Below are 18,651 nucleotides of genomic sequence, written 5' to 3' on the forward strand. Positions count from 1 at the left end.
TATTAAAGACCTATCTCAACTGCCAGTAACAATATGAAATATTGACAATTACAAATTAAATACTTGACATTTAGAATGTTAGTAGCTCCAGGTGTTTAAATGCCTCAGTCTCTTTTCTTTGTTCTTTGATATTTGTCACATGAAGCCTACCTGCAGCAAGGCGTCTTGTCTGTTTATTAATGCATACCAAAATCTCTTTAAAAAAATAAAAAGACAAAGTATTTCATCATGCTGAACTACTTGTGTCTACGTCCACCTCTCCATCAAGTTGTACCAAACTTACATTTTCCAATTATCCCTGTATCATTTGGCATTTTTATCTGACAAGTAAATTAAGGTCATCAAGAAGAGTGAATCTTGAAATCTTTTGTGTCCCAAGGTCGCCACAGTTGGTTGTACTGTAGTACATTGTTTTGGAGAAGTGGCAGGGCAGTGGCACAAAGCACAGTTGTGAAATCATTTTCTGAAAAAGGATTATCCCAGCTCAGGGTCTCTTCTTCAACAGAAATGATCCATGAGGTTTGTTTCCATCCATCTGAGAATTCAGTAACTGGCTTACTTGAGTGGAACAGAGAATCTCTTGCCATTCTCTCTTATTTTCTCCCCCCCCCCCCGATCTTAGACATATTTTTCCTCTTCCAAGATGGCATCAAATATTGAATAAATGTAAAAGAAATGTTAATAAAATACCAGAACAATACCTCTTGCTTTAAATATCTATTTCATTCAAAGCCTAGGCTCATATATATGAGTAAAAAAAAATTAACTCACACTATTTCTATTAATTTATCTCTGAACATATTAAATGCCAAAATACTAATGTGTAAGAATCATTTACTCGTATGTAACTAGAACATTTGTAAGCATTAATGTTACCAAATAAATCACATGTGAAGACTCTTCTTTAGCCAGGAGCATTTAATTCTTATATCTAGAATGTGTTCTTTATCTCGTCTGCAAAAAAATATGACTATACTGTGTAAGGCACTCTGCTAATTCCAGGGGATGTAGAAAATTGAAAGATATTATTTCTGACCTCAAGAAGCTTATAGTGTAGTTGAAATGTACAAAAAAAAAGAGAAAAAAAGAAAGAAAGTCTCTGAAAATTAATCACATTTTGATAGTTGAAGTTTTCAGACAGAGATTTAGTCTTAAAAGTACTAGTTTTATAATTTTTAGATATTTCAGAGAGAAAGTGTTTTTCTAATCATGCATCCACAAACTCCTGCCCTTTAAAATAAAATATTTTAGACATATCTCATCATGGTTTAATTGACCTTGGATGATCATGTTAATTTACGAAGTTGTAACATAGTGAGTTTTTGAATTTCATATGGCTATTTGATCCTAAACTCCTGTTTTCTGAGGAGTGTATAGTTGGGAATCTTATGTCAGATTTCAGTTTCCCCAGTTCTTTCAGCCTAGTCATGTACACTTTCATTCAACTCCCTCTCCTTACATATTTTACCTCTGGCCTTAACTTACTTCATTTACTTCTGTTTTGTGAACTTGGAAATCAATAACCATGTCTGCAGTAAGCATGAGAGGCATCGAAGCGGTTTTTTGGAGTAAATTATGTGTTCTCTAGTATGCGCACATCTGTCAGATGTCTCTTCAGAGGCTCTTTTTGTTCGTCTTGTTTGCCATTGCTCCTCTGCATTCTACATAATTGAAGTTGTTATCTAGCTGAATTAAAATGCATGTGATCGGAGGAGCATCTGAACAAATAAAATAACTTGGGGACAGGGGAAAATGGGGTTGAATCAAAGAAATTCTTAAACTTTAGGAATGACAGGATAGATCACCCTGCAGGCAAAGGAGATGATTGCATGAGGGCCGAGTCTAAAGATTCAGGCATGGATATCTCTGAGAATGGTGTATCTGCTTCAGTTGGATGATTTTTACCCTCTAGGTAATGGGGAAGATGCTGAATATTTTAAATTGTTATTTTGAAGACTAATTATCTGGCCACACAATGTGGGATGGATTGGGAAGAGATATTGTGGAAATGCCATCTAATAGAAAATTATATAACTAGCCTACTCATATGAGGCTGACACCTAAAATGAGGCTGTGCCCATGTCAATGAAGACAAGGTAATATATTAGGTGATAAAAATTTGACTCTGGATGTGGAGTTGTAGGGAAAGGTAAAATCAATGATGATCTCACTTTTCAAGTCCAGGTAGCCAAGAGAATAACATTATCTACAAATTTTGTTCAACTAGAAGAAATATTTCCTCAGCTTCCATTCATATCTCACACGCTACATGACCATACTTATGTATTGAGATTCTACAGTTTGATTAGTCTCCAATATATATTGCTATGTCTTTATATACGTGCTCCATTTCATAGGGTTACACCATTCCTAATTACAATATATGACCTGGGAGGGGATCTTTTTCCTGGGGAAAATAAAATGTTAAGAATTTCCTACATTGGTTGTCAATAAATCTTAAGACTAATTTACTGGGTACTGATAGTCCATTACTTTATTGAGATTTCTGCTGTACTTTAAAAAATCATTTTGGTGAAATGATGAGATAATATCATTTGAAATTTTTACGTGTCATCAGGAATCAGGAGTCATAAATAAAACATGTGAATATGAGACAAATATACACTATTTATTTCATTGGGCAGCATTTTGAGAAATACTTTGTCCCTCCTAAAAAAGCCTTGTAAGTGCTGTCTTCAATAACTTTTCAAAAAGTTCATAACAGAAAAGAGTTAACTTTAAAACGCTATTCCGCAGAAAAATGACACAGAATACAAATAACAGATTTTACTTTGAAATGTAAATATGAACTAGAATAATCTTGATTACAGAGAGACAAAATAGAATGCCTCCATAGAAGAAAATTCTTTGGTTAAAAATAGCCAAATTGCTTTTCTCTCATACTTTCCTAAATACATGAAATCTACTTTTGAATCATTTTTTAAGTATTTGGAATCCAAGTAAAGAACTTCACTTTTTTCTCTTTAAATAGCAGCAACTAAAGTAAACCTCACTTAATGTCATCCTGACTTATGCCAAGCATTGGCTAGCTGCTAAGTCTTTGTTCATAAAAATTTTGCAACTATTTTTGGAAATCTCTTCCTCTTAAGGAAGTGTGCTTCTTTCCAAATTCATACAATGAAGTATATCATTTTACTATACTTGTATTTTTCTAAGACTACAACCTCATTCCTATAAGCAAAGGGACATTTCTAATCAACTAGTCACAAATGCATTTCTCTTCTTACTATGGATTTCATTGTGTTTCTTTATAAGGACAGTTTTGCTTTCTATGGTGCAACTTAATGTGAGTAAATTATACTATACATTTTCTTCTACAAAACTAATTAGAAACAGTCTTCTCAGGATTGAAAAATGAATAAATGGTGCTAAAAGACAAGTTTCTCAATAGAGGAATTTGTAGCTATACTGTATTTTTATGGAATCCAATTTGTAGATGATTTTATGGTTTATTTGTCTAAATGTCTGTTTAAATTAATCAAGTCTTTGAGGCCTCTAACCAAGGAACAGTTTACCCCCACTCTCCCTCCTCTTCTCTTCCTCCCCCTACCCCTCTTCCTCCTCTTTCCAACACACTGTATTTCCAAATTCCCACTCTGCTGACTCACTGCCAGGGGCTGCTTATTCTCTCCTGAGCACCCTGAAATTTCCCTTTTGTAACATTTTTACACTGGTAATTATTTATTCATTGTCTATCTTCCCCAGTGAATTGTAAATCGAAGAGGGCAGTAACTGCTTTTTTTCTTCATCCCTGAATCCCCAGTGTCTACCTCAGTGCCTGCCATGTAATAGTGCTCAATAAATATTTGTTGAATGAAATAATAAATTCTTAACCTCGGATTCACATGTCTAAGCTTAATCTCCTCAATTTGTTTAAATGTAGAAGTCTGTACTTTCTAGTATCTGCTGCCTTCTGGGAAGCGTTGTCTTTAAGCCTATAGAATAACTGGATTCCTCTGATTAAGCTTAAGGTGAGTAGATTTACTTCACATATGTAGTATACTTAACTTCAGGATAAATCATCTTTAACTATCACGTGGAAAGTGAAGATATGGATTATCCCTAGATTAATCTGATGTTTTCTTACCAGAATCATTTAATGTAAATAATCATTCAAACCATATGCGAACAAATATTTGTTGAGCTCCTACCATGTATCAGGCCCTATAGACTGAATACTAGAATAGTTTATTAGGGCTGTTATAACAAATTACCACACACTTTGTGGCTTAAAACAACAGAAATTTATTCTCTTGCATTATGCAGGCCAGAAGCACACTGTGTCCTCAAGTTCTAGGAGAAAACCCTTCCTTGGCTCTTCTAGCTTCTGTTGTCTCTAGCATTGTTTGGCTTCTAGCTGCATAACTCCAATATCTGCCTCTATCTTTACTGCCTTTATCTTTATGGACTTCTCTTTGTCTTCTCTTCTTCTGTCTCTTATAGGACACTTATCATTGAATTTTGACACACCTAGTTAATCCAAGATATTCTTAACTTAATTACACCTGCAAATTTTGGGGAGGATTGGGGACAAAGGTAGAGAGGATGTCCATAGTAATTTCAATAAAACAATAGAAATTTACTGGTAGAAATAGTAGAGTCTGTGGGAATATATCTGGGGACCTAAACAATGAGAAAAAACATTCACAAATGATGCCATGTTCCTGTAGGAGGATTGAGTAGAATTCACCATGAGAGCAAATTTGGCACAATCAAAGAAGTGGAAGAAATTCAGCATGTTTTGAGAATGATAAGAGATGAATCTGGAGATATATACTAGAGCCATTTGTAGAGAGCCTTTTAACAAAGTTAAGAGATTTGGACTTTATTCTGAGATAAAGATAGAGCTCTATGATTGACCAACACTAATATGATAAAAAGACAGAAATTGTCCTTGTCAGGACAAAGAGCTGCAGGAAGTGCTAAGTGTTCTTATTTCCATATGGCACAGGTTGAGTATTCTTATTTCTATATGGCAAATCTGTTCTTCCCAATATTTGATTTATGGCTAACACTCTTGCAGCAAATTTGGTCCTGTCCAAAATGTCCACAAAGATATTTGGTCTGTGCCAAAAGGTCTTTGATATTTGGTCCTAAAATGTGCATTCTTAGAGCACAAATCATAATAAGAATAACAAATAAAATTTTAACTGAGTTAAATATATTATTTAACAAATCATGAACAGATGTCTCCATGGATGTTTTGGACAGGACCAAATTTGACCAAATATCAAGGACCTTTTGGCAGGGACTAAATATCTCAGGGAACATTTTGGATAGGACCAAATATCAAGTAGCAAATTGACAACACAATATCATAGTAAAATTGTTCTGAAAGATTGTGACAAGGATGTTTAATTCAACATTCTCATTTTATAGACATGAAACCAAGGTCAAGCAAGGCTATGATTGTTCTATGACACACAAAAGAACTGGATTTTGCCAGTGATTCTGTTAGTGAAAATGGTGGTATAAAGGACTGTCACAAGTATGGGCTTGGAGCCTGACAAATCAGGGTTGGATTGCTAGCTTTCCTGTGTACGAGGAATGGGACCATAGCCAAGTAATATATGTAACCACTTAAACTAGGAATAACACTAGAATATACCTATTGAGACTATTGTGCAGATAAATTTTATAATGAATTTGAAGCACTAAATATAGTGCTAGAGGATAGTTTCCCATTAAATAAATAATGGCTGTTGTTGATGATGATAATGTCTATCATGTTTTCATAATTATCTAGCCCATCATCCATTGCATTTTACTCTCAGTATAATAGTGTATCACATTATACACTCTTATTTTCAAATGACATGTATTTATGTATGTTTTTCTCCACAAAGAAGATTAGAATTTAGGATTCCTAGTACAAAGGTTTAAGAAATAACTAGATAGGAATATGCATTTTTCAGTGTCAACCACTTAATATTGTCGTATCCAATTAAAATTTTAGTTGAAGCAAAGATCATAAATATGTAATCACAAGAGTGGAAAAGAAGTTTTTTAGTAAAATGGGCAGTTTACTAAGCTGTTATTTAAGTAAAACAACACAATTTTTCTATAAAAAGGTAATCTGATTTTCAAAAGCCATGAGATTACATAGTTTTCTCCTCCATCTGAACTTTGAATACATGGTTCTTAATAAATTACTTGCTACCTAGCAACCATGAAAATATATGCTTCAGGCTTAAAACTTTTAAACTATATTATATATTTTACAAATATAGCATTGGCTAAGTAAATAATGTTTTCTTGTAAAATGCCATTTCCTTTATCTTCAAAAAGTTAATGTTGTTTTCTGTAACATCTATTTCTTACAATTTGTTATTCAATAATTTTCAATGACAAAATGTGACATTTTACAGCAAATATTAATTCACTTGATGTCAAAGCTCACTTGAAGATTAAGAAATTCTTTCGTACATTATTTATAGGGTAAGATGCAACTATTTAATTTCTCTCTGTACTGATTATGAGCTAAAACAACATTTAAATAGATTGCCTGAAAATATCTTGATTAAATCCTAGTGACTAAAACCTAATTCCAAGGTTTAATACACTTCTTGCTGAAAACTGAATATAAATGATTTTTGTTTTTGTTTATATTTAGATTTCTTAAAAGGGATCTTAAATCCTGTGACTGGTTTCTTACTGACTCAATAATAACATTTAAGGTTTAGATATTCTCTAGTAAATATATCATTTTTATGAGGACATTACTCTGGATATAAATTTGCATATAGTATACTGCAAGCTTGGTTCCCAGGGAAAGATCTACTTCTGTGGAAACCATAAAGAACTCAAATTTAATAAATTAATATGATAGAGAATTAATTGGTTTACTTGTCAGTTATATTCTTTCTTTGATTCAATTTGCTGCTTATAACTGATTAGATAAATAGACTTTTTGTAGTAGTCAAAATAAAATTCAAGCTTTATTCAAGTTAAGGGATATTAGAAGGATAGATTGATTTTAGAATATTGATAACTAACTGAATTATTACTGTAAGTTATAGTATAGGAAGGAAAAATGAACCAAAAAGTTAGAAGCCTGAATTCTGGTGATAATCAAGTGTGAACTTAGGCAAGTTCTTTAACTTCTGTAGGCTTCAGTTTCCTTACCTCTATTGTTAAGCAATAACCCATATCCTATTCCATAAAAATTATATCTGATTAAAACTTCATTAATACACAGGACAGTGCTAAATAATTAATTGAACTAAGGAAACAGGAAACATGCAGACCATGTGGTTTTAAGTTATGATTTTGTCAATGAGAGAAATAATATGTTGTAACCATATATTATCTAGTCTTTTCTTCAGAAAAAGCTTTTAAGTATCATTTTCTTACTGCCAGTGAAACATCTGAGCACCAACTAGTATACCCTTGTGCTGTGGAGGTGGGAATTTATAACTCTAATGTTTGAATTAAGCTCCATTAAATATAAAGAAGGTCATTCTTAAAATGAATTGTCCAATAGTCTTTCTGCTTTGTGGAAACAGACACCAAACAGTGTGTAAAGCCTAGTCTGTTGGCCAAAGCATTTAAGGAAATAAATTAGCAATTATATAAATAATATCCTTTAGGCCATTTATCTGCTGATTTAATTTTATAACACGTACTTAATCTTGAGACATGGGGTACTAAGAATCCTTTTACTTTATTGGTAATTTTGTTAAAAAACAAAAAAGGAGGTGATGCTGTGGGTTATGACCTCGACCTTCAGTCCTTATTTTGGGTCTGCATGCTATGTGCCCAATAAAAGGCAAATGTAATGGGGTTTTTTAGGTATTCATTACCATATTTTTCAAGCATATACTAGGTTATAAAATAATTTTGGTAATGAAATGTCACTGAGGAAAATTTTAATATTGTGTGTGTTTCAGCTTCTGACATGGCTGCAGAACAAGGGCAGATTCTCGTGATAGCCACCGCAGCTGTTGGGGGATTCACCCTCCTCGTCATTCTTACCTTGTTCTTCTTAATCACCGGGAGGTAACTGAAATACACCAGATTATGTCCAAGTTTTGTACATATTCTTTTCATACACTGTGTAGTCAAATGCTTTGAAACGTAGCACCTGAGAGAAAATGGGATCAGGGTAGATTCTGCTCTGACAGTGAACTTTGCAAGACAACAGAATCACCATGATTAGTTCTCTGTGTCAACAAGTCCCTTAATATGAAGCAACCAAAAACTTGAAAAAAACACTTTGAAAGCTGTGAATGATAAATTTTTACTCAATAAGTAAATTCTAAGTTTTTTCATTTACTACAATTAAATTATACCATGAAAGGGATTAAAAAAAAATTTAACAGAGACATTGAACAATTTATATGAAAGTTCATTATAAACTCAGTGTTACAGAAATGTGTCATTTTTAATACATTAAATATTGGAAGTATCTATATTAGAATTATTATTAATTGGTTATAAATCCAATATTTCTCAACTTTAGAGTAATATGGATAAAAATTTAAAGTAACTACATTTAACATAGCAAAAATTTGAATCCTGACTAGTGACTGGCATAACCCATCTAAACCTTAGATTTCATACATATTATCTTCATTCACATCTTGTATTGTTGTTCAGTGCTAACACAGAGATATGAATGAAGATAATATGTATGAAATTATTTAAAAGAATGTGTTACTTTTATTGAACTCTTGATATTAGGCCCAGACTTTTATCAGAAATTGTATCTTCAGATCATATTTTCATTCCTACAAGGTGAGAAATATTCCTTGTAGATTATCGATAGGGATACAAAAGAATACCTTGAGAGTTTTCTGGATAATCTGAAACACACGCATCCTGAAAACTTCCAATGTTACTACTTAAAACTGCAATAAGAATTCCAGTCAAACAATACCCATCCATACTGACTTCAGCTAACCTAGAAAACCTTAATGTTTGATAATAAATGGAAATAACAAATAATGACATTCAGAAGCAGTAGTTCAGTGAACTAGAAATACCCTTTGTGTTATTCATTTTTAAAACTCTACTTATATACATATTTTATTAAAATTTATTTAAAATGACAGAGCATATGCATATATGAAAAATTATCTACACTTTTGACAGCAAACAAAAGGTATAGATCAGTAAATTGGCAGGGACTTAGAAGGTACTTGCCATGTTTCCCTGGAAATAAGACTGGGTCTTATATTAATTTTTGCTCCAAAAGATGCATTAGGGCTTATGTTCAGGGGATGTCATCTTGAAAAATCATGCTAGGGCTTTTTTTCCGGTCAGGTCTTATTTTCAGGGAAACCCAGTAATAAAAGCCATGTATGATAAACCCACAGCTAACATCTTACTCAATGGGGAAAGCTGAAAGCATTTCCCTTAAGAGAAGGAACAAAACAAGCATTTCCATTCTCATTACTTTTATTCAACATAGTACTAGAAGTTCTAGTCACAGCAGTCAGACTAGAATAAGAAACAAAAGGCATCCAAATTGGATAGGAAGAAGTAATATTGTCATTAGTTGCAGATAACATGATGTTATATAGAGAGAATCCCAAAGATAGCACCAAAAATGATTAGGATTGATGAATGAATTTAGTAAAGTTGCAGGATACAAAATTATTCAGAAATCAGTTGCATTTGTATACACCAATAATGAATTATCAAAAAGAGAAATTAAGAAAACAATCTCATTCACAATAGCATCAGAAAAATAAAATACCCAGGAATAAATTTAACCAAGGAAGTAAAAGATCTATACTCATATACTTAGAAAATTATATGACATTGATGAGAGAAATTAAAGATATAAATAAAGGGAAGTATATACCATGCTCATGGATAGGAACAATAAAAAATGTCCATACTGCTCAAAACAGATTCAATGCAATCTCTATGAAAATACTAATGACATTTATCACAGAACTAGAACAAATAATCTTACAATTTATATGGAACCACAAAAGACCCTGAATAGCCAGAACAATCTTGAGAAAGAAGAACACAATGGGAGGTATCATGATACCTGATATCAAACTATACTACAGAGCTGTATTATTCAAAACAGCATGGTTCTGGCATAAACACAGACACGTAGATGAATGGAACAGAACAGAGAGCCCAGAAATAAACCCACACCTATATCGCATTTAATCTATGACAAAGGAGGCAAAAATATACAGTGGGGTAAAGATTGCCTATTCAATAAATGTTGTTGGGAAAACTGGATAGATGTATGAAAAAAAATGAAACGACTACTTTCTTACACCATATACAAGAATAAAGTCAAAATGGATTAAAGACTTCAGTGTAAGACCTGAAACCATAAAACTCCTAGAAGAAAATATAGGCAGTAAATTCTCAGACATTACCCATAGGTAGTAATGTTTTTACTGATATATCACTTCGGGAAAGGGAAACAAAAGAAAAACAAAAAGAAATAAACAAATGGGACTACATCGAACTAAAAAGTTTTTGCACAGAAAAGGAAACCATCAACAAAACAAAAAACAGCCTACTGAATGGGAAAAGATATTTGCTCTTTATACATCTGTTAAGGGCTTAATATCCAAAATTTATTAAAATCTCACACAACTCAACACCAAAAAAACAATCTAATAAATGGTCAGAGTACCTGAATAAACGTCTCTCCAAAGAGGACATACATATGGCCAATAGACCTATGGAAAGTTGCTCAACGTCAATAATCACCAGAGAAATGCAAATAAAAACTACAATAAGATACCATCTCACACTTGTCAGAATGGTGGTTTCCATGTCTTGGCCACCGTGAATAAAGCTGCAATGAACATTGGAGCACACTTGTCTTTATGGATACATGTTTTCAGATTTTTTGGGTAGATACCCAGGAAAGGGATTGCTGGGTCATATGGTAATTCTATTCGTAATTTTTTGAGGAACCTCCACACTGCCTTCCATAGCGACTGCACCAGTCTGTATTCCCACCAACAGTGTATGAGGGTTCCTTTTTCTCCACAGCCTCTCCAACACTTGTTAGTATTTGTCTTGTTGATGATAGCCATTCTAACTGGGGTGAGGTATCTCATTGTGGTTTTTATTTGCCTTTCTCTGATGATTAGTGATGTATGTCTGTTTGCCATTTGTATGTCCCCTTTAGAGAAATGTCTCTTCAGGTCCTCTGCCCATTTTTCTATTGGGTTGGTTTTTGTTGTTGTTGTTGTTGAGTTGTATGAGTCCCTTGTATATTTTGGATATTAGCCCCTTAGCGGAGGAACTGTTTGCAAAAATCTTCTCCCATTCAGTTGGTTGCCTCTTTCTTTTGTCGATGGTTTATTTTGCTGTGCAGAAGCTTTTAAGTTTGATATAGTCCCATTCATTTATTTTAGCTTTTACTTCCCTTGCCTTTGGAGTCAAATTCATAAAATGGTCTGAACCCAAGGTCCATAGGTTTAGTACCTGTTTTCTTCTATGCAGCTTATTGTTTCAGGTCTTATGCTTAAGTCTTTGATCCATTTTGAATTAATTTTGGTACATGGTGACAGATAGCAGGATGTAATTTTTAAGTTACATTTATACGTATTTGTGGAATGTGATTCCGCAAACAATGATATAAATAGCACATACACATGCAGGAAAACATTCCATTACAATATCAGATAATATTGCCTTAACACATAAATATGAGAAACTTGAAAGAAGACATTATAGTCATTCTAGGTTAAATAACTTTGACCTAATACACTTGAGAGATGGGCTCAAATGTTATCTTTATTTGGGATTCCTGAGCAGAATTTGAATACCACTTAAAAAGAGAATTTAATGATGAGGATAATTTTGTACTAAATTATTTTCAACTTTCTATTTTCATGTTTACCAATTTATATAATATCAGAAACTGCTTTAACATTCTATATACTGGGGAAAATAATTTCAATTGCATAAGATAAAAATAATTCATTTTGAAATATCTCTTAAGAACTTTGGTAGGGGAGCATTCACTGGAAATTATCCTATGAAAAGTATAAGACATTTCTGAGTAAATGCTCAGTTTGCCATAAGATCTGAAGCAAAATTCACATTGAAAGAATGGATCGTGTACCAAAGGTATATTCTACTGAAGCATTTGTAATTAGCAATTGGATGAACTGTCAGATCATATGGATGTTAATGAATTTATTCATGTTGAAGAAGTCATGAGAGACTAGCACCTGCCTCTGTTCTTCGGAGACGATTATCCTGAGAGAGAACAGAACATGCCTCTGCCAAATTTCTGACATTTAAAAAGAAAAAAAAAAATCATACTGTTTAGCACTGAAACTGGGAGACAGTTGGCTAAATTTCTGAAATTCCGACTCAAAAACATTTTTTCATTTTGATTTTTAATGTTTTTCACCAACTCTAGATATTAGAAGTCATATAAGGAAGGACATGATGTTATAGCTGATTATAAAATATTTTGGGAGACTCCTATCATTTGGATCAGTCCGCTTGAGAGTATTTTATTCGTATCTAGGGCTAAATGTGATGCATACAAAAAAAAAAAAAACACCTCCTATAGAGTATTTTCACATGTTATAAAATGTCCTTAAAAGTGGTCTTTATGATAAGGACTTTGCCTATGAGTGATACATATTTTCATTGGTTTTGGGTCTCATCCAGCATAATTCTAAATATAAGATTCTGTTTACCTCTTTTAAAGGTGCCAATGGTACATAAAGGCCAAAATGAAGTCAGAAGAGAAGAGAAGAAACCACTTACAGAATGGGCATTGTAAGTAGTGCAGTGACTCTCTTCCATTCTTTTATATTATTTCAGCACTTCAAGAGTTCATTGCAAACTTGGATCAGTGAGTTGTGAAAACCAAAACCAATTACTTCCAACCTTTTAACATTAAGAGTTTTCCTCTGGTTTCCAGGTATGTTGGTAGAAATTACACCTGTTTCTCATTAAATGATACTGCCTTTTTCCTAATTCTACTTGCTAAAAAACACAATTCTACTTGCTAAAAATACAAGATGACTGATTATGTCTAGTTATTTACTACTCAGAACGTCTCCAGCATATGAGTTAGTTTTATTTAGTTGAGCATTAACCATAGATATATTATGGAATCCTTATTCCTTCTTGTAAAAACTGTCATTTAAACATATAACAAATCAATTTACAATTCATTAACACTAAAAAAGAAAATCAGCTCTTTAACTCTTAGAATATGTATGAAATCCTTGAGCTGACTACAAGGTTGTATTCATTTAAAGGATCTCTTCCCAAGCAAGCTGTAATTACCACTATAGTTGGTTTGATAATTGCCACCCTCCCCTCCCCAACGCCCACCTCCACCTCCAAATGTCAAACGACTTTGTCAAGACAGTTCCTCGCTGGTGAAATGCTGAATTAACAAGAAAGGGATTTCTCTAATTAACCGCATGTTATGTGAGGCAAGTTGTGTAACTATTTAAACTTACTTTCTACTTCAAATTGAGCAAAAGGAAAAAGGGAATTTTCAAACTATATCACCATCCAGGGGAGGAAAATGATTTAAGTGAGGAAAGTATAAACTAGAGGCATGGTTTAAGGCTATTTCTAAGGTTCGCATGATTTCTCAGAGTGGTCTTAGGACCACTTTTGTGTATTCCACGCTTCCTCACCAAAGTTCTGAAATAGGATGTCCAGCGTAGGGCCAAGACATGCATTTTTAGCAAGGTTGTTCTTTCGTGTATTAAGTTTGAGTCTCACTGCACTGGCAGGGAAGTGAGAGCTGAGACAGCCGATACCAGGCATGGGATGTGTTGGAAAGGCTGGAAACAAATGCACAAACCTGGATCCAAACACCTGGACAGATAGCTTATGCTGAGCAACTTTAAGATTCACTGTGGGACATTTAGAACTGAAATGCAGAAGAAAGAGATGCTCCTGAGGCATTTATTATCTGTTTTCCCAACTAGCAATTTAGCATAAACTAAACCAGATGGGCCCAGCAAGAAGCAAAGAAACTAATTCGAGGCAGCCAAGGAGGTAGGAGAAAGATAAACCGATGTTTAAGAAGTCTTGGATAAGGTAAATGAGTAACCAGTCAAATTTGGAATTATTAGATTGGTGCAAAAGTAATTGCAGTTTTTGCAATTATTTTTTTTATTTAAATTTATTGGGGTGACAATTGTTATTAAAATTACATAGATTTCAGGTGTGCAATTCTATATCACATCATCTATAAATTACATTGCGTGTTCACCACCCAGAGTCAGTTCTCCTTCCATCACCGTATATTTGATCCCCCTTACCCTCATCTCCCACCCCCAACCCCTTTACCCTCTGGTAACCGCTAAATTACGTTCCCCAGATTAATTTTCAAACCCTGTGGCCATCCTGTGGTCACCGACTGCCCTTCAATCCCTTCACCCCCCCCCCCCGCCCATCTAGCAATCCTCAGTTTTTCCTCTTTGTCTCCAACACTGTTTCTGGTTAGTTCATTCACTTATTCTTTTCTTTAGATTCCGCAAATAAGTGAGATCACATGGCAATTATTTTTAACCTTTTAAACCTCAATTACTTTTGCACCAACCTAATACGTTTGGGGTTTTTTCTTATACACATATATTGTGTTTACTAGAAAAAAAATGGTATTAACTAATCAATTTACTCCTAAGAAGTGTGTATCATAATAAATAATTGAATGGCTGAATTGTTAAAACCATGTATGAGTTAATAAATAATAGTATTTCCCCAAAAATAAGACCTAGCCGAACAATCAGCTCTAATGTGTCTTTTGAAACAAAAATTAATATAAGACCCGGTCTTATTTTCCTATAATATAAGACCGGGTCTTATTTAATATAATGTAATATAATACCGGGTCTTATATTAATTTTAGAAGACAGTAGGCAAAAAGTGAAAAAGAAGGGAGCAGGCATACAAAAACTCATACAGCAAATTATTGCTAATAGTGGGCATTTCATTCCCCCTCCTATACTCACTTTATTACCTTTTGTTTGTTTGCTTTTGAGATCTTTTTTGAAAGAGCGTGTTTCTAAGGAGACCTAGACAACACTTAACTCAATATGTTTTATGGCTTTTCTTAGATGTTTGTCTAAGAAGCAACAAAACCAGACATCATCACCTATGCCACAAATTTGCGTTGATCTTTTAATCCCTGCTAATTCATATTCAGTAAAGGCTTGCTGTGTGCTTATTACCTATAAAACCATGACTAAGGTATTTGGAAATATACAGAGATGTATAAAAAATGATCTCCTGTCCTCCAGGAGCTAGCAATCGAATGTGAAACACATAAACCAATGGGTAAAACAGAGGAATAGACACAGGCAGTCTGGAACTTCTTCTGATACTGAAGTGGCAAATGAATATGCAACCACACATTCAAGTTTGCCAGCCACCCCTTTTCATTGTCCTAACTGTCCGTGGACTGTGAGCAGTTGACCCCTGCAACAGGAGTTTTGGCTCCACAGCCAGTGACCAGATTCGTGCCTTTGATTCCTGTCCTTCATGAATAGACAGTGGTCCTTTTCAGGACCTTTTGCATTCTGACCACGGTGACAAGTACAAGAACAGAGGAAAGGGCTATTATTTGTTGTTGTACTGTCACTGTACAACAGTGTCAGTACACAGTGTCATGGCGGGGGGGGGGGGTGTCTATTCTTTACTGCCTGAGAGTGTCTGGAAGGGGAAAAACCACAAGACTGGGGCATAAGTTCAGGAAAACCTAGTGCCTTAGAGTACAAAGTATCCAGGAGGTGCAATAATAACCTCCCCTTGGCTGAGGGGAGGGAGGGAGGCTTATGTCTCATTTCTCCCAAGCCCTGAGCTAGATCAGATGTGAAATGTGTGGGTTGTTAGTAGATAAGTGAGCTGATTAATTTTTTTTTACAGAAATATAGTTAAAATATCTGCTCACTTGCTAGCAAACCACCAGGTCATTTTACATTAACAGGTAGATAAAATTTTTATTCCAACTGCTCAAAGCTTTAAGAGAGTGGGGGCAGGTAGGTGGGTGGGACAGGAAAGCAGAATTGAATTTAAGTAATTAACAGGAATGAGTACTTCAGTATATGACTCCTCATTTTAAATATTCACCAGATATGTAATTACTAAGAAAACTCTTAAACTAAGCCAATCTTTTCTTTTGTTGCAGTACGCTTCCCAGGAATCAAAACTTACATAGATCCAGATACATATGAAGACCCATCCCTAGCAGTCCATGAATTTGCAAAGGAGATTGATCCCTCAAGAATTCGCATCGAGAGAGTCATTGGGGCAGGTAAACATAAAAATCTACACTTATGAATATATGATTCCTTAATGGTTTTATAACTGACTTATCAACATAAATTTTAAATCTTAGCAGTTTTACTCACTGAAAAATTTTAAGAAATGAGAAGTAAAATGGTCTTACATATGTTATGTTATTTGTTTTAAGTATTTTAAGTGCCTTGATTCAGTTTCTAAACAATGAGAAAAGTCACAAAAGTTATTTTTACCATCCTGTAGTCTTCTTTCAGTATGGAGATAAATTACAATAAAACGAGAGTGATTCAGGAATTTATTTTAAAAATGCAACTTCAGGAATTTCTCATAGGTTATTATAGATTTACTCAAGCCCCAATATTTATAGACGTATAGTATAATTAGGATTTATATTGATGACCTTGATGCTCTGCAAGATGGAGAAGTGTTCTAAGAATCACTGAGGATAAAAATTAGGTTCCATATAGTTTTGTATCATTTTAATGTAAATTTGTAATTTTCTCTATGTAGAATGTTCAAACACTCAAAGCACTATATTATTCAACTATTCTGGATAAATACCAATTTAATGTGAAGCATTCTGTACGTTACTTAGGGCAGAGACTAAGCCAATGTAACAAAGAGACCCCAGAATATCAATTCCTCTTTGCAGTCCTTGACCCAAGGTGAATAATCCATCCTGGCAGAGGCACGGTCATTTAGCTCCTGAAAGGATCTGAGTTCCTTCTACTCTTTGCTACGCCTTCCCCTCGTGTATTATCCTCCTCTGAAAGGTCAAAGCTAGCTCACCTGCACGTCTGTCTTTCAGCCTGTGAGAAGAAGGAAACGAATTCAGTCTCTTTGGTTTTGTATTTAAGGCAATTACCTAGAAATTGAAAATACGTCTATTCACATCTCAATGGTCCAAATACAATCGCGTGGACGCTTAAATGCAAGAGAGTTTGAAAATGTAATCTCTGATAAGGCAGCCATGCATAAAGGTAAAAAGGCGAGAGGGAATGCATTACCAAGTAGAAAAAGGAAACTGGATCCCGAAGGAGGATATTGGTCTCCTCTAGATGGTGGATATCTGTGCAATCCTTTGGAGAGAGCAGAACCCACCAAAGCATGACTATTCCCGCCAGATATCATGTCTATGCCAACTCCAAAAGAAAGCACCTGATTATCCCTTGTCCCTTCCAAAGCCTTTCTTCATGAAAAGGATCAGCTAACTGATTTGCAGGAACCAGTGTAAAATGAAACTGTAGAGTCCCGTGTTAAAAAATGATCAAGACTTTCAAGACAGTGACAAAAAGCATTAAATCAATGGCAGGGCTTTTCTAAGCGCAAGGCTCTGCCTGACTACGCCCGCTGAGCTGACTCTGCTTCCCAGGGACCCCGAGAACTAGCCGTGTCTACAGAATTCCAGGGACATTTGGAGAGAGTCCTTTATGTCACTTGATTCCCTATGCACAGTGGGTTAGCTCCTACGTGGCCCAGGTCTCCCTCTGAAAGCTGACACAAGGGTTCCGTACACTTAATCCTAATGCGCACGGCCAAAAATAAGCTGTCATATCAGAAAGATTAAGAACCTGGACAGCAACCAGAATCTCTGCCCTCTTCTCAGCATAAAGCACATCAACAGGCATTAAAGCTATAATTGAAAAGAGTGATTGCATTATAGTCACTTAGTCTAGGGGTTCATTTTTTTCAGGCAGTAGAGGAAGACAAAAGAGAAGTTGAATAATTCCATTACACCCTATATTTGTCTTTTTTTTTTTTCCTCTCTGGCATGTCCTTTTATACTGCAGTATTCAGTACACTCCTAGATTCAGTAGAAGCATTTTCTGCTGTAGCCCTCTGTGCATAAATTAAGTACCAGTGTCAAAAATCATGTTGAGAGATAAAATCAAGCATGTAAAGTGTAAACAGAGAAATTAAATTTTCTTTAGTTTTGGGGTTTTTCAATAAAAATATAAATTTTGCTCTAAAAAATGTATACTGTCTAAAAAATGTATAGATTGACAGATACTGTCAATCTAAACAATAATTTTTCCTGAGACTATTTTAATATCACATTCCCCTTGCTCCGTTTAAAAGTTTTGATGGGATTCTTCTCATTTGGCAAAGAAAATATCTAAACCATGCAATCAATTTGTACATCAGTGTCTCTTTTTTTATATTTACTCACCTTTGACTATTTCATCTTTCAAATAATATGTTAAGCATCCTTCTACTGTGCATCTTTAGAAAAATCATACAAATGAATTCTTTATAGGACAAAGCTGTTATAACTTTCTTCTTGGTACCCCCGGCCAGTACTGCTCTGTTAATTCACCCCATTAGGCCATGTTTTTTAAAATCTCTAATTGCATGTGAAAAAACCTCATGAATATGTGGACATTTCCCATAGCAGCAATGTGGAAAAGC

At 34.4% G+C, this 18,651-nt stretch overlaps 1 protein-coding gene across 1 annotated transcript in view; it reads left to right on the plus strand.

The window, feature by feature from the left end:
* EPHA6 (EPH receptor A6) overlaps nt 1–18,651 on the plus strand; it is an 869,632-nt gene that overhangs the window by 603,735 nt on the left and 247,246 nt on the right. Inside the window, 3 exon segments of the mRNA XM_033122487.1 lie at nt 7,911–8,019; nt 12,680–12,750; nt 16,130–16,255. Of these exon segments, the coding sequence (XP_032978378.1) occupies nt 7,911–8,019; nt 12,680–12,750; nt 16,130–16,255 (306 nt within the window).

The sequence above is a fragment of the Rhinolophus ferrumequinum genome, chromosome 2 (genome assembly GCF_004115265.2).
Source record: "Rhinolophus ferrumequinum isolate MPI-CBG mRhiFer1 chromosome 2, mRhiFer1_v1.p, whole genome shotgun sequence".
NCBI lineage: Eukaryota > Metazoa > Chordata > Mammalia > Chiroptera > Rhinolophidae > Rhinolophus > Rhinolophus ferrumequinum.